Source organism: Oncorhynchus mykiss, chromosome 22, assembly GCF_013265735.2.
Source record: "Oncorhynchus mykiss isolate Arlee chromosome 22, USDA_OmykA_1.1, whole genome shotgun sequence".
Lineage (NCBI taxonomy): Eukaryota > Metazoa > Chordata > Actinopteri > Salmoniformes > Salmonidae > Oncorhynchus > Oncorhynchus mykiss.
In genome coordinates, this window is record NC_048586.1 from 31,519,829 (window position 1) to 31,536,821 (window position 16,993).

At 42.9% G+C, this 16,993-nt stretch overlaps 1 protein-coding gene across 3 annotated transcripts in view; it reads left to right on the forward strand.

The window, feature by feature from the left end:
* Nucleotides 1-15,693, forward strand: part of pde1a (phosphodiesterase 1A, calmodulin-dependent) — a 77,511-nt gene extending 61,818 nt beyond the window's left edge. For all 3 annotated transcript variants that reach the window (XM_036959121.1, XM_036959123.1, XM_036959122.1), the window contains 12 exons: nt 2,083-2,265; nt 5,272-5,338; nt 5,923-6,039; nt 8,415-8,555; nt 8,673-8,773; nt 9,557-9,682; nt 12,853-12,954; nt 13,298-13,418; nt 13,692-13,773; nt 14,037-14,157; nt 14,478-14,671; nt 14,848-15,693. In XM_036959121.1, coding sequence (XP_036815016.1) covers nt 2,083-2,265; nt 5,272-5,338; nt 5,923-6,039; nt 8,415-8,555; nt 8,673-8,773; nt 9,557-9,682; nt 12,853-12,954; nt 13,298-13,418; nt 13,692-13,773; nt 14,037-14,157; nt 14,478-14,671; nt 14,848-15,146 — 1,654 coding nt within the window. In that variant the 3' untranslated portion in view covers nt 15,147-15,693. The remainder of the gene's footprint in view (nt 1-2,082; nt 2,266-5,271; nt 5,339-5,922; nt 6,040-8,414; nt 8,556-8,672; nt 8,774-9,556; nt 9,683-12,852; nt 12,955-13,297; nt 13,419-13,691; nt 13,774-14,036; nt 14,158-14,477; nt 14,672-14,847) is intronic.
* Nucleotides 15,694-16,993: the final 1,300 nt, after the last annotated feature.

The following is a 16,993-nucleotide window of genomic DNA, read 5'->3' on the forward strand; positions in this document are numbered from 1 at the left end:
TATGGTAGGGTTATGAGGTATAGTATGGTAGGGTTGTGAGGTATAGTATGGTAGGGTTATGAGGTATGGTAGGGTATGAGGTATAGTATGGTAGGGTTATGAGGTATAGTATGGTAGGGTTATGAGGTATGGTAGGGTATGAGGTATAGTATGGTAGGGTTATGAGGTATAGTATGGTAGGGTTATGAGGTATAGTATGGTAGGGTTGTGAGGTATAGTATGATAGGGTTATGAGGTATAGTATGGTAGGGTTATGAGGTATAGTATGGTAGGGTTATGAGGTATAGTATGGTAGGGTTATGAGGTATAGTATGGTAGGGTTATGAGGTATAATATGGTAGGGTTATGAGGTATAGTATGGTAGGGTTATGAGGTATAGTATGGTAGGGTTGTGAGGTATAGTATGGTAGGGTTATGAGGTATAGTATGGTAGGGTTATGAGGTATAGTATAGTAGGGTTGTGAGGTATAGTATGGTAGGGTTATGAGGTATAGTATGGTAGGGTTATGAGGTATAGTATGGTAGGGTTGTGAGGTATAGTATGATAGGGTTATGAGGTATAGTATGGTAGGGTTATGAGGTATAGTATGGTAGGGTTATGAGGTATAGTATGGTAGGGTTATGAGGTATAGTATGGTAGGGTTATGAGGTATAGTATGGTAGGGTTGTGAGGTATAGTATGATAGGGTTATGAGGTATAGTATGGTAGGGTTATGAGGTATAGTATGGTAGGGTTATGAGGTATAGTATGGTAGGGTTATGAGGTATAGTATGGTAGGGTTATGAGGTATAATATGGTAGGGTTATGAGGTATAGTATGGTAGGGTTGTGAGGTATAGTATGGTAGGGTTATGAGGTATAGTATGGTAGGGTTGTGAGGTATAGTATGGTAGGGTTATGAGGTATGGTAGGGTATGAGGTATAGTATGGTAGGGTTATGAGGTATAGTATGGTAGGGTTATGAGGTATGGTAGGGTATGAGGTATAGTATGGTAGGGTTATGAGGTATAGTATGGTAGGGTTATGAGGTATAGTATGGTAGGGTTGTGAGGTATAGTATGATAGGGTTATGAGGTATAGTATGGTAGGGTTATGAGGTATAGTATGGTAGGGTTATGAGGTATAGTATGGTAGGGTTATGAGGTATAGTATGGTAGGGTTATGAGGTATAATATGGTAGGGTTATGAGGTATAGTATGGTAGGGTTGTGAGGTATAGTATGGTAGGGTTATGAGGTATAGTATGGTAGGGTTGTGAGGTATAGTATGGTAGGGTTATGAGGTATGGTAGGGTATGAGGTATAGTATGGTAGGGTTATGAGGTATAGTATGGTAGGGTTATGAGGTATGGTAGGGTATGAGGTATAGTATGGTAGGGTTATGAGGTATAGTATGGTAGGGTTATGAGGTATAGTATGGTAGGGTTATGAGGTATAGTATGGTAGGGTTATGAGGTATAGTATGGTAGGGTTGTGAGGTATAGTATGGTAGGGTTGTGAGGTATAGTATGGTAGGGTTATGAGGTATAGTATGGTAGGGTTGTGAGGTATAGTATGGTAGGGTTATGAGGTATGGTAGGGTATGAGGTATAGTATGGTAGGGTTATGAGGTATAGTATGGTAGGGTTATGAGGTATAGTATGGTAGGGTTATGAGGTATAGTATGGTAGGGTTATGAGGTATAGTATGGTAGGGTTGTGAGGTATAGTATGGTAGGGTTATGAGGTATAGTATGGTAGGGTTGTGAGGTATAGTATGGTAGGGTTATGAGGTATAGTATGGTAGGATTGTGAGGTATAGTATGGTAGGGTTGTGAGGTATAGTATGGTAGGGTTATGAGGTATAGTATGGTAGGGTTGTGAGGTATAGTATGGTAGGGTTGTGAGGTATAGTATGGTAGGGTTATGAGGTATAGTATGGTAGGGTTATGAGGTATAGTATGGTAGGGTTGTGAGGTATAGTATGGTAGGGTTATGAGGTATAGTATGGTAGGGTTGTGAGGTATAGTATGGTGCTGATACATTTGTGTAATGTGTATTCTATGTGAGCCGGAGTGTGACTGTCCCTTGATGTCCCCCTACCAGGCGTCTTCTGGACACTGAGGATGAGCTCAGTGACATCCAGGCGGACTCTGTGCCCATGGAGGTGCGTGATTGGCTGGCCTCAACCTTCACCAGGAAGATGGGCGTGGTCAGGAGACGACCCGAGGAGAAACCACGGTTCAGGAGCATCGTCCATGCCGTGCAGGCTGGCATCTTCGTCGAGAGGTACACGCACACGCACACATGCACACACACACACACACACTATTTTTTGTTGAGAGATTGTACTTTCATGAGGCATGGGGAAATAACCCTATAAGAGAATTATAGTAGGCTATTGATATTGATAAGTATGCAGAGACATGTACAGATAAGTACAAAAACAACATACCATCAGACCATCAACACTTATTCCAAGCTCCTATGAATTACTTCAGAGGTAGTGTTGTTTCTTAAAAGGAAAACACAACTGTCAATAGAAAATGATTATTATTCAAAACCTGGGCACAAACAGACATGGTGGCTTTCAGTTGTGGTGTTGCTCTTAGAAGTAAAGAACAACAGACATTCTGCCAGTAATAGAAATGGACATTAGTGAAATGTGCGTACAATTTCTTGAGCATAATTGCCTACTTACATTGGGCACCAACATGAATATGTAAACATAATATTCAGCAACGCGTCTCAATCTCCCCGAGCTGCTCGTAGGGCCTGTGTCTCACTCTTATTCCCATGGCAACTACTAGGCTATTTCAGTGTGCCATAGACACCTGTTGGAAACAATCCTCTACATCTTTATTTCCTGAAGCTGAATATTACAAAATGAAAGGCACAATGCAGGTATTTGAGATTTCATGCTCGGTTCGACAGTTTTTATTTCTTAGTTTATTTCTCAAATTCGTCAAACTAAATAGGTTAATGTTTAATGTGTTTGATGGGTTCTTCTTTAGTGACCAACAGTATAATTTGAGTTATAAAATGTGTGTTGTAATTCCACATGTTAAGAATGTTGTAAGATCTGTTGTTACAGTTATAAAGTATGTCTGTCAGACAGTGTGATCTCTTCAGCCCAGATTATCCTGTGAAAAACTAACAGGTCTGTGATTACAAACATTCTCAGAGAAGAGGAGAGAGGAGAATACAGTCAAAGCCCAGCCTGCCAGATTCTTCTTCTCTTTTATTAACTACATGTAGGATGAGTTCCAAATTGTACCCTATTCCCTCTATAGTGCACAACTTTTGACCATTACCCGTAGAGAATAGTGTGCTATTTGGGACGCAGCCCTCTTCTCTTAAATTAGCTAGACACTTGAAGAACAGAGTGAACTTGGCTGGATTCCGACATGTCACACCTTTCTTTGTTGTGTTTCCACAGCCCAGTCTTTCTTTGTTGCTGTTTCCACAGCCCAGTCTTTCTTTGTTGCTGTTTCCACAGCCCAGTCTTTCTTTGTAGCTGTTTCCACAGCCCAGTCATTCTTTGTTGCTGTTTCCACAGCCCAGTCATTCTTTGTTGCTGTTTCCACAGCCCAGTCTTTCTTTGTTGCTGTTTCCACAGCCCAGTCTTTCTTTGTAGCTGTTTCCACAGCCCAGTCATTCTTTGTTGCTGTTTCCACAGCCCAGTCTTTCTTTGTAGCTGTTTCCACAGCCCAGTCTTTCTTTGTTGCTGTTGCCACAGCCCAGTCTTTCTTTGTTGCTGTTTCCACAGCCCAGTCTTTCTTTGTAGCTGTTTCCACAGCCCAGTCATTCTTTGTTGCTGTTTCCACAGCCCAGTCTTTCTTTGTTGTGTTTCCACAGCCCAGTCTTTCTTTGTTGCTGTTTCCACAGCCCAGTCTTTCTTTGTTGTGTTTCCACAGCCCAGTCTTTCTTTGTTGCTGTTTCCACAGCCCAGTCTTTCTTTGTTGTGTTTCCACAGCCCAGTCTTTCTTTGTTGCTGTTGCCACAGCCCAGTCTTTCTTTGTTGCTGTTTCCACAGCCCAGTCTTTCTTTGTTGCTGTTGCCACAGCCCAGTCTTTCTTTGTTGCTGTTTCCACAGCCCAGTCTTTCTTTGTTACTGTTTCCACAGCCTAGTCTTTCTTTGTTGTGTTTCCACAGCCCAGTCTTTCTTTGTTGCTGTTTCCACAGCCCAGTCTTTCTTTGTTGCTGTTGCCACAGCCCAGTCTTTCTTTGTTGTGTTTCCACAGCCCAGTCTTTCTTTGTTGTGTTTCCACAGCCCAGTCTTTCTTTGTTGCTGTTTCCACAGCCCAGTCTTTCTTTGTTGCTGTTTCCACAGCCCAGTCTTTCTTTGTTGCTGTTTCCACAGCCCAGTCTTTCTTTGTTGCTGTTGCCACAGCCCAGTCTTTCTTTGTTGCTGTTGCCACAGCCCAGTCTTTCTTTGTTGCTGTTTCCACAGCCCAGTCTTTCTTTGTTGCTGTTGCCACAGCCCAGTCTTTCTTTGTTGCTGTTTCCACAGCCCAGTCTTTCTTTGTTGCTGTTGCCACAGCCCAGTCTTTCTTTGTTGCTGTTGCCACAGCCCAGTCTTTCTTTGTTGCTGTTGCCACAGCCCAGTCTTTCTTTGTTGCTGTTGCCACAGCCCAGTCTTTCTTTGTTGCTGTTTCCACAGCCCAGTCTTTCTTTGTTACTGTTTCCACAGCCTAGTCTTTCTTTGTTGTGTTTCCACAGCCCAGTCATTCTTTGTTGTGTTTCCACAGCCCAGTCTTTCTTTGTTGTGTTTCCACAGCCCAGTCTTTCTTTGTTGTGTTTCCACAGTCCAGTCTTTCTTTGTTGTGTTTCCACAGCCCAGTCTTTCTTTGGCCTTATTTAACAGTTCTGTCTCATCCCACCCCGCACCCCTTTCAACACCCAGCCTTTGGCCGGTCCAAAAGTATTTTATCTACAAAGAATGCCTTCTCAAAAGCCTTGCTGCCTTTTAGTTTAAAAAAAAAATGTAATTACTGTTGCTCCCACCATTACTGGTTATTGTTGAAAACGGAGGTATTGTGTCTTTATGACACTGCAGCATTTTGATACCATAAAAGGATGTATACAATTGAAATCATCAGCCGCTGTTTGTTGTCCCTGTGTTTTCTATGTGTACAAAGTACATGTACACGAGCTGCCACAGCAGGCAAAACTGACTTTAAATTAAATCATTACAACCACTAATTATTCTAGCATTATTTCAACCCATTTTGCCCACTGGGCATATTGCAATTATTTTGTCTAACTACCTAATGATTGTGTATCTGTCTTCAGGATGTACAGACGGACGTCTAACATGGCTGGGCTGACGTACCCTCCAGCTGCCATCGCTGTTTTGAAGGTGCTTGATACTGTACATCATATTACCATTACTATGCCTACTATACAGTAGGGTAGGCAGCTAGAATTCAGCCTGATTTTTGTCAGAGCAGATTGTCGTGGGCTGAAGTATCATTTTAATTAAATGTTTAACACTACAAATTTAGCACGAGTATGCTCAAAAAGAGATTGAGTCTTAAAATATTATAATAACAATCACTTCATACTTTGATTACGCTGAGACATGATCACGTCTTTCTTTTTACATGTGGGTATATTTGGGAACGGATTTCAATCAATTACAATGATTTTAGCTGAATTCCTCGTGATTTTATATACTTTTTTGAGATGGGAATGATGCCATTTTAAAACATTACAGGGATAATAAACTGTGTCATATCATTCATAATGATACAGAATACAGGCTTTATTACAGCTGTACAATATATACCTGACTTTATCATAACATCATCCTATTCTGAAATCCATAGAGAGGATAAAATGTGTTATTGTGTGTAAGTAATATGTTTTATTTTATAGTACCCAATGTATGTTGTATTTAATTATGTGCTGTCATCATCCCTACCATCATCTGATTGTTTCCAGGATGTAGATAAATGGGCCTTTGATGTGTTTGCCCTCCACGAGGCCAGCAGTGAACACGCATTGAAGTTCCTGGTGTACGAACTGCTCACCCGCTATGATCTGATCAACCGCTTCAGGGTTAGTCTTTCTTCAGTCTCTCTCTTGATCGTTAACGTCAGGGTCTGTGTGTGTGAGTACATCTATCTGTGTGTGTGTGAGTGCATCTATCTCTCTGTGTGTGAGTGCATCTATCTCTCTGTGTGTGAGTGCATCTATCTCTGTGTGTGAGTGCATCTATCTCTGTGTGTGTGAGTGCATCTATCTCTGTGTGTGTGAGTGCATCTATCTCTGTGTTTGAGTGCATCTATCTCTGTGTGTGAGTACATCTATCTATGTTTGTGAGTACATCTATGTGTGTGAGTGCATCTATCTCTGTGTGTGAGTGCATCTATCTATGTGTGTGAGTACATCTATCTGTGTGTGTGAGTAATTGAACAGAGGTTTTGTAAACTTTTAAACCAGTAATTCTGAAAGTAGCGCTCAAGAGCCAAAAAGGGTCCCTGAAATGTGTGTGTATGTGCGTGTGCGTGTGTGTGTGTGGGTCTGTTTGTGAGTGCATGCATGCGTGGGTATTGTGTGTGTGTGTCTCCCTCTGTCGTCTGTTCTACACCACAGGCCTCTGGGTGCCTCGTGAAGACATCATTTAGCACTCCAACCTCACACTGTTCTGTTCTTTGTCCTCATCTCTTTGTCTGGTTTTAGATGAGAGTTTGTACACGTCCTCTGTTAGATGAGTGGTGAGAATATCACCGACACTTACTGTGCTTTGATCCCAATTTGAGGATAATCTTTTCATTAATATGATCATATGGTTGGACTTTACTTGAACGCTCTGTCATAAGGGCTACATAACACTACATAACACTATATGACATAACTAAGAGCAGGGCCCAGAACACACAGCAGGGTTTGAGGCATGTAGTACTCTTATGTAGCCATAATGTGTTACAGATCATACAACAGTGACCCTCTATTCCAAGTCATATTGTTTGTAGCCCCACCTTGTGAATCCATCAATACCCGACCTATACATATTTACACTTCTGCCACTTCAGCCCTGTCACCTACAGATAGTCACCTATAGATAGGTCGTGTTCCACTGCTCAGACATTGCATGGACTGTGCCGTCGGGCACCAGATTGCTGTAACATATGATGTGGTAAGCTGATATAAAATACCTATCCAGGTGTTGTAAGATATGGCATGTATCAGCAAAAAATGTCTGGGCAGAGGAACAGGACCTTAGTCACCCATAGATAGTCACCTACAGATAGTTGCCTACTATATATATAGTCACCTACAGATAGTCACCCATAGATAGTCGCCTACAGATGGTCATCCATAGATGGTCACCTACAGATAGTTGCCTACTGTATATTGTCACCTACAGATTGTCACCTAATGATAGTCACCCATAGATAGTTGCCTACAAATAGTCACCCAAAGATAGTCGCCTACAGATAGTGGATTTAGGAAGAGCAGTGTTCTGGGCCGTGCTCTGCTCTTAGTCTGATTAAGCAATAGAAGTTAAGCTTGCACACAAGCTACAGTACATGTACACGAAGCTCCCACACGTGTATCTCTTTATCTCTCCAGCTTCATTGTAGAAAAGCTAACTCCCGCACACATAACAATTTGAACAATAAACAACTTGCAGATGTAATACAGTATATTGCAGGAGTGTGCATGAGTTATATTTTCTGTAATGAAGTCGGTGATGTGCGTGATAACATTTGACTTCTGTCTCTCCAGTTGCCTGGAACTCACTGTGTTAGTGGTTGTCTGTGGTGAAACTGGCCCTCCATGACCCAGCACAGAGCCAATCACCTTCTAGTTGTTCATCTAGCTGAAACTTTGAGCCTCCCTGTTCTAACCCAGATACCAGTGTCTTAACCTCTCTGTTCTAACCCAGATAGAAGTGTCTTAACCTCCCTGTTCTAACCCAGATACCAGTGTCATCTCTGGTGTCTTAACCTCTCTGTTCTAACCCAGATACCAGTGTCATCTCTGGTATCATAGCCTCCCTGTTCTAACCCAGATACCAGTGTTTTAACCTCTCTGTTCTAACCCAGATACCAGTGTCTTAACCTCTCTGTTCTAACCCAGATAGAAGTGTCTTAACCTCCCTGTTCTAACCCAGATACCAGTGTCATCTCTGGTGTCTTAACCTCTCTGTTCTAACCCAGATACCAGTGTCATCTCTGGTGTCATAACCTCCTTGTTCAGATACCAGTGTCATCTTTTTTAATTTTTTTTTTTTTTTTTAACTAGGCAAGTCAGTTAATAACTAATTCTTATTTTCAATGACAGCTTAGAAAAAGTGGGTTAATGGCCTTATTCAGGGGCAGAACGACAGATTTGTACCTTGTCAGCTCAGGGATTTGATCTTGCAACCTTTCGGTTACTAGTCTAATACTCTAACCACCTGTCTTAACCTCCCTGTTCTTCCCCAGATTCCAGTTTCATCTCTGGTGACCTTCGTAGAGGCTCTAGAGGTGGGCTACAGCAAACACAGAAACCCCTACCACAACCTCATCCACGCTGCTGACGTCACACAGACAGCACACTATCTGATGCTCCACACTGGCATTATGGTGAGAATTATCCCCCAGCATCATACACAAATCAAAGGACAGGTTCTGATTATGTTTCTTGTTACCATCTCTCTCTCTCTCTCTCTCTCTCTCTCGCTCTCACTCTCCCGCTCTCAGCACTGGCTCACTGAACTGGACATTCTAGCCATGGTGTTTGCTGCAGCTATCCATGACTTTGAACACACTGGGACAACCAACAACTTTCACATTCAGACCAGGTGAGTGTGTCCGTATTCTTCAGTCAGTAGATGTTTTAATTCCTAAGCCACTGTACCACTGATAGTAATCGACCTAAGAGACTGATTGATGACTCATCGATAATTATTTATTGCCATTTCCATTCATTCCATCCTATCAATACCAATGTTAAACTGAAGATGTCCTTGTATTGTACTTTTAGTACACCACTTGCCTCCCAGAGAGACAGACAGTGCAGTCAGTCTGACCCTGACTAATGAATGCCAATGGAGCCTGAAGAAAGGAACATGGCTGTATAAAGAACCCATTTAAACAACCCATTAAAGTGAAGTGCACAATAAGAATAATTAATATTGCCTCACTGACCTCAGTGATAACAAGGGATCGCAACGAAAGAGAGACAGAGTGAGAATGTGTGAGAAAGGGAGAGAGATTAAACCCTTCACTTAGTTGAAACCTCTGCATGGCTTTCTAGTCTAATAACATAGATCAGAAAGGCCTCTGGCCCTTTAGACATGAGGGTTGTTGTGTTGAGATGGAATATGAAGGTATTGTTCAAACTCCCCTTCTGTGATTATGTGTTCTAAAATCGCTACCATCTCGAGTCGCTACCTTCGCTTTCGTAATCACTATCGTCGTTTCAAAACTGGTCGGAATGAGTTCCGCTTCAACCAGTTTTGCCCACTGGGGTAGTGTTTCCATACAAGTTGGCTACCTGGTAAAGTTATCCAGTCTGGGAAGCCCCATGTGGCACAATGAATAATCACACCTTCTCTTCCTTCTTCTTCTCTTCCTCTCTCCAGGTCAGAGGTGGCCATCCTGTACAATGACCGGTCAGTCCTGGAGAACCACCATGTCAGTGCTGCCTATAGACTTATGCAAGAAGATGAGATGAACATACTGGTCAACCTGTCAAAAGATGACTGGCGGTGAGTTAAGAAAGACTCCTCAGATTCTCAAGCTTTGGGGTTTTAGGCTGGATATCTGTAAAGCACTTAGTGACAACTGCGGATGTAAAAAAGGCTTTATAAAATGCATTTGATGAATTGATTGAGATCAACACTTCAAAGAACGAAGGGGCAAGAACTGTAACATAACCTGGATACTTGCCTTGATTCTAGGTTTGGATACGAATGTGGTGTGGTGTATTTCAATGCAAGACTATTATATAACCTGGATGACAGAGTCAATATGTTACATTCAATCCATCAATCAATCAAACTACATAACCAAAAGTATGTGGACATCTACTCATCTCATTCCAAAATCATAGGCATTAATGTGGAGTTGGTCCCCTTATTGCTGCTATAACAGCCTCCACTCTTCTGGGAAGGCTTTTCACTAGATGTTGGAACATTGCTGCAGGGACTTTATTCCATTCAGCCACACAAGCATTAGTGAGGTCAGGCACTGATGTTGAGCGATTAGGCCTGGCTCACAATTCCAATTCATCCTAAAGGTGTTCAATGGGGCTGAGGTCAGGGCTCTGTTCAGGCCAGTGAAGATCTCGACAAACCATTTCTGTATGGACCTCACTTTGTGCACAGGGGTATTGTCATGCTGAAACAGGAAAGGGCTTTCCCTAAACTGTTGCCACAATGTTGGAGGCACAGAATTGACTACAATGTCATTGTATGCTGTAGCATTGAGAGTTTCCTTCGCTGGAACTAAGGGGCCTGGCCTGAACCATGAAAAACTGCCCCAGGCCATTATTCCTAATCCACCAAACTTCACAGTTGGTACAATGCGTTCAGGGAGGTACAGATGCTAAATATTTTGTTTTATGAAACAAACAGGAAACAGCACAAAAAAAGAGCATGTATAACTATTCACCCCCCAAAGTCAACACTTTGTGGAGCTACCATTTGTAGCAATTAAAGCTGCAACACTCTTGGGGTATGTCTCTATAAAGTCATACCACAGATTCTCAATTGGATTGAGGTCTGGGCTTTGACTAGGCCATTCCAAGACATTTAAATGTTTCCCCTTAAACCACTCAAGTGTTGCTTTAGCAGTGTGCTTACGGTCATTGTCCTGCTGGAAGGTGAACCTCCGTCCCAGTCTCAAATTTCTGGAAGACTGAAACAGGTTTCCTGACCAGTTTCCCAGTCCAAGCCGATGAAAAACATCCCCACCCATCATTCACTGCGGGGATGGTGTTCTCAGGGTGATGGGAGGTGTTGGGTTTGTGCCAGATGCGTTTTCCTTGATGGCCAAAAAGCTACATTTGACCAGAGTACCTTCTTCCATATTGTTTGGGGAGTCTCCTACATGCCTTTTGGCGAACACCAAATGTGTTTTGTTATTTTTTTCTTTAAGCAATGGCTTTTTTTCTGGCCACTCTTCCATAAAGCCCAGCTCTGTGTAGTGTACAGTTTAAAGTGGTCCTATGGACAGATACTCCAATCTCCGCTGTGGAGCTTTGCAGCTCCTTCAGGGTTATCTTTGGTCTCTTTATTGCCTCTCTGATGAATGCCCTACTTGCCTGGTCCATGAGTTTTGGTGGGCGGCCCTCTCTTGACAGGTTTGTTGTGGCCATATTCTTTCAATTTTTTTCAGAATTTAATTAATGGTCCCCCATGGGATGTTCATCTGTACTTCTCCACAACTTTGTCCCTGACCTGTTTGTAGCGCTCCTTGGTCTTCATGGTGCCGCTTGCTTGGTGGTGCCACTTGCTAAGTGGTGTTGCAGACTCTGGGGCCTTTCAGAACAGGTGTATATATACTGAGACCATGTGACACTAAGATTGCACACAGGTGGACTTTATTTAACTAATTATACGACTTCTGAATGTAATTGATTGCACCAGATCTTATTTAGGGGCTTCATAGCAAAGGGGGTGAATACATACAGTACATGCACCCCTTTTCCATTATTTTTTTTATTTCACTTCACCAATTTGGACTATTTTGTGTATGTCCATTACATAAATACATTTAAATGACAGGTTGTAATGCAACAAAATAGGAAAAACGCCAAGGGGGATGAATACTTTTTCAAGGCATTTTAGTGTTCTCCTGGCATCCGCCAAACCCAGTTTAGTCTGTCGGACTGCAAGATGGTGAAGCGTGATTCATCACTCCAGGGAACGCGTTTCCACTGCTCCAGAGTCCAATGTTGGCGAGCTTTACACCCCCAACGCTTGGCTGCTCGGCCATGGAAACCCATTTCACGAAGCTCCCGACGAACAGTTTTTGTGCTGACGTTGTTTCCATAGGCAGTTTAGAACTCGGTAGTAAACGTTGCAACCGAGGACAGACGATTTTTACGCACTACGCGCTTCAGAACTCAGCGACCCCATTCTGTGAGCTTTGTGGTCTACCACTTCGCGGCTGAGCCGTTGTTGCTCCTAGAAGTTTTCACTTCACATTAACAGCACTTACAGTTGACCGGGGCAGCTCTAGCAGGGCAGACATTTGACGAACTGACTTGTTGGAAAGGTGGCATCCTATGACTGTGCCATGTTGAAAGTCACTGAGCTCTTCAGTAAGCCCATTCTACTGCCAATGTTTGTCTATGGAGATTGCATGGCTGTGTGTTCAATTGTGTACACCTGTCAGCAACAGTTGTGGCTGAAATAGCAGAATCCACACATTTTAAGGGGTGTCCACATACCTTTGTATAGATACTGTATTTATAAAGCCCTTTTAACATCAGCAGTTGTCACAAAGTGCTTATACAGAAACCCAGCCTAAAACACCAATGAGCAAGCGATGCAAATGTAGAAGCATGGTGGCTAGGAAAAACAGGAACCTAGGAAGAAACCTGGAGAGAAACCAGGCTCTAAGGGGTGGTCAGTCATCTTCTGGCTGTGATTCAGTGATTATGGAACGTTCCACAGCTCACTCCGATCAGTAGGTACTGTATAGAAATGCTATGCTAATGACTGGGGTTTGTCGTGAAGAAGCGGTGCTAGACATCACACTGTGTTCTTGTCCTTGAGAATCTAAGAACAGCTGGAGTGGCTAGGTGGAAACTGACCCTGTTCTCCTGTGTTTGTTTCCAGAGAGCTACGGATCCTGATGATTGAGATAGTAATAAGTACAGACATGCCCTGCCATTTCTCTTTCACCTAACTCTAACCTGTCTGTCTGTCAGAGAACTGCGGACTCTGGTGATTGAGATGGTGATGAGTACAGACATGTCCTGCCATTTCCAGCAGATCAAAACCATGAGGAACGCCCTGCAGCAGCCCGAGGGGTGAGTGGACTGCCTCTGGACCCTGACCTATGACCCCTGAACCCTTAGCCCCCACCGCTAAACCCTAACGTCTAACCTATAGCCCCAGCTCTCTGGACCATGCCTTTCATCTTGATCCTTTATGTGTCCCTGTATGATATCTGTGTGTGTGTGTGCGCCCGTCCGCCCGTCCGTCTGTCCGTCTGTCTGTCTTGAGTGTATCTGATGTACTGTTGTCTGTGTGGTTGATTGACCGAGTAGACCAGGCTAAAGCCCTACTGTATCTCTGATGCTGTCTGGCTGTCTGTCTTAGTGTATCAGTGTATATGTATTTGTGTTAGATGATGTACTGTTGTTTCTACAGAGTAGACAAGGCTAAAGCCCTATCTCTGATGCTGCATGCAGCTGACATCAGCCACCCAGCCAAGGCCTGGAAGCTGCACTACCGATGGACACAGGCCCTGATGGAGGAGTTCTTCAGACAGGTACAGTACCAACAACGTCCTACCCTACAGTCCCTGACAGATACCATGGGAGAGGGAAACTTGACCACTGTATTATGTATGTATCCTGTATTGCTAAGGATATGGGATACCATTCCAATAGCTTTAGGAATATCTTCACTTGGATCAACTGGATATGTTACATTCAGCATTATGGGTATTGTAGTGAATCATGTTACATTATACAGTAGAGCCGCTCCTGCCATTCTGCATTGATTTGGTTATAAAGGCTGGTATTGTTGTTGTTTCTTACAGGGCGATAAGGAGGTTGAGTTAGGGCTGCCATTCTCCCCTCTGTGTGATCGTAAAGCTACCATGATTGCCCAGTCACAAATAGGTGAGCATCACATCCTGTTATTGACCCCCCTGTGAGCTGTTTCATACAGCTCTCAAGGGTTTGTGTACTCAGACAGGCCATAGCGCAAATGCGCCACCATGTGGACATTTGAGAAATCATCAGATATTTTTCCCTTGCTACGATAAGGCATGGGAATCTTCATTGTCTGTCATCATAAATTACGTTTGCTGTAACATCACACACTGTTTTTTCTCCTGTTTCTCTGAAAAGTACAATCATCAGTTTCTCTGTCTGTCTCCCAGGGTTCATTGACTTCATAGTAGAACCCACATTCTCTGTGTTGGTGGACACGACAGAGAAGATCATTACACCTCTCATAGAGGATACCTTAAAGTCACACGACACTGGTGTCCGCAGGTCAAGGTGAGACACATTCCCATTATTATAAACTCTGGAAAATCCCAGTTTTCCCGGCTCACTTTTCCCAGATTAGCATCTCTGACGTATTCAAAATGCCTACCAGTATCACCAGTACCACTCACACTCAGAATGTATCTGTCTTCTATCTCTATGATCGTTCTACGCTGTGGAATAAGCAACCAAGTATTACTGCAGTGTTTTCTGTTCTATATAATATGTCCATATTTGGACAGCCACACAAAGAGTTGGTGTCATTGTCATTTTGACTTACGGCATGGACATCATTTGACAGAGTTTCTGTTGTAAGTTGCTTGTTGGTTCAGTTTGACAGGTAGTGGGTCAGTGACGGTGGTGGAGTCAGTCCAGAGACACAGTGGTCGAGGGTCCAGCCAGGGGGTTGACCAGGGGCTCACTACAGACTATAGCCTGGCTGGCATTGACCTGAAACGGGTCAGACACACACTGGCAGAGGTCATCCAACACAACAAAGACAGATGGAAGGAGCTCTCTGTACAAGGTATAGTTGTTGTTGTTGTTGTTGTTGTTGTTGCTCTTCTTCCTTTTTTTTCTTTGTCTTCTTCAGTCACCTGAATACCTATCCTTCTTTGTGTTTTATGTTCTTTCCATTGTCAGAAGACTATGACATGACATTACAGGTTCATTTCTGTTGCTTGTGTTATCTCGTTTCTTCAGAGTTGGCGAGGAAAGAGCAAGCTGAGTTGACTTCTGACCCAGAGGAGGAGTCCCTGATGAACACAGAGGTTACGTTGACTCACACCAGCCCTGAGAGACACAGCCAGGAGCTTCAATCAGAGCCCTTCATTGAACTGATGAACAACACAAACACAAACTCCAATAACTCTTCCCAGGAGGACTCAGAGCTGGACCACAGTCCTCACAGGCCTCTGTCACCGTCTGAGGATAAAGAGACAACATCACATGGTTCCATCTCTCCTGAACACCTACCATGGAACGGTAGGAATGCTAGCTAGCGATATGATATGATACGATATACGATATGATATACGATACAATATACGATAGAATGTACAATACAACAATGCAACATAATGTAGTGCAACGTAACATAACGCAACACAACAACATGCAATGCAATACAACACAGCACAATAGCACAGTGAAACCAACAGTCATGCCTTTTAACAATGCTGTTGCCCTGTCAGTAAGCTATAGCTATGTGGTATTTTTCTTGTTTCTATAATTGTGTTGTCAGTTACAGCCATCTGTGACCAAGTGTCGAAGAAATAGATAGCTGCCGAGTGGAGGGTTGTCAAGGTTACAGCTGAGTGACGCTGTGTTGTCATGGTAACTGGTGTTGCTTGCAGGAGAAGGCCCTGAGCCAGTCCTTGAGCATGGGGAGGAGTCTCTTCAGAGCCCTTGATTTTGATAGGCTACCCAACAACACTGCCACTTCCTGATTCAACAGGCATTATATTTGTTTGTTTTTTTATTGTAAATTTGTTCTGATTCATTTTATTGTTATTTATTAAAGATAGGGGTCTTCATGCTCCAAGTGGTTTTTGTCTATTTTCATTCAGTCTTTATGGTCTATTTATCTGTCTATTTTCAATAGCCTAGTAGCCTAGTGGTTAGAGCGTTGGACTAGTAACTGGAAGGTTGCAAGTTCAAAACCCCCGAGCTGACAAGGTACAAATCTGTCGTTCTGCCCCTGTTCCTAGGCCGTCATTGAAAATAAGAATTTGTTCTTAACTGACTTGCCTAGTTAAATAAAGGTAAAAAAAAAAAAAAAAAAAAAAAAAAAAAAAAAAATTCGGTCTTTTAGATGGGTCTGCACCGTACACACTCACTATATTAGACATCAAGCGTAAGAATAGGACGATCACGATAGTGTTCTCTGTTGATCTGTTGACATACACATATTTTACTCTAGACCAGGCCTGGGCAAAGGCTGGCCCGGGGGCCGTATGCAGCCCGCGACCTGATTCAATACGGGCCGCGGAATCATGCTCAGATCACATAAAGAATTTGTGATAGTAAAGTTTTGAAGAACATATTTGTTGTTCAAATTTAAAGCCCAATGAATACTCGCCTTTTTGTAATGATTTAACTCCCACCGCTTGTGGGACATTTATTTTGAAGGATCGTGTAAATAACAACTGCACGAGGACCGACAGTGACTGACAGGCTGGCACACACATCACAGTTACAAATAGTAGCTAGCTAGAAATTGCGCAAAAATGTGTTTTTCTAAGAAAAGTGTTCCAACAAGAGTGGACATTGAACTATTTCTTTATTGAGGTATCAGGGAAAGCTGTGTGCTTAGTGTGCAAAGAAAACATCGCTGTCTTGAAAGACTACAACTTGCCCCGACACTTCCAGACAAAGCATGCAGAGAAATATAGGAACATGTCTTCTGAGCAGAGGGCAAGTGCATCAAAATAGTTGCTTTCTCAGTTGCAAAAGCAGCAAGGACTTTTCACAAAGCTGCATTCAGCAAATGACGGAATTGTGAGAGCTAGCTACGGACTGTTCCACAAAAATGCTAAACATAGCAAGCCATTCGCAGAGGCCAAATTCATTAAAGAATGTTTAATTGACTCTGCAGCAATACTTTGCCCCCACAAGAAAGAGATGTTTGAAAATGTTTCCCTGTCAAGAAGAACAGTGACACTGCGTGTTGAGGACATCGCAGAGAATATGGAGCAACAGTTGAAAGACAAGGTAAAGGAGTTCACCTATTTCTCCTTGGTCCTGGATGAGAGCAGTGATGTGACATGGTGCAGTTGTTGATATTCTTACGAGGCATAACCCCAGACTACAGAGGAGCTTGCTTCAGTTCAGTCAATGAAGAGCACAA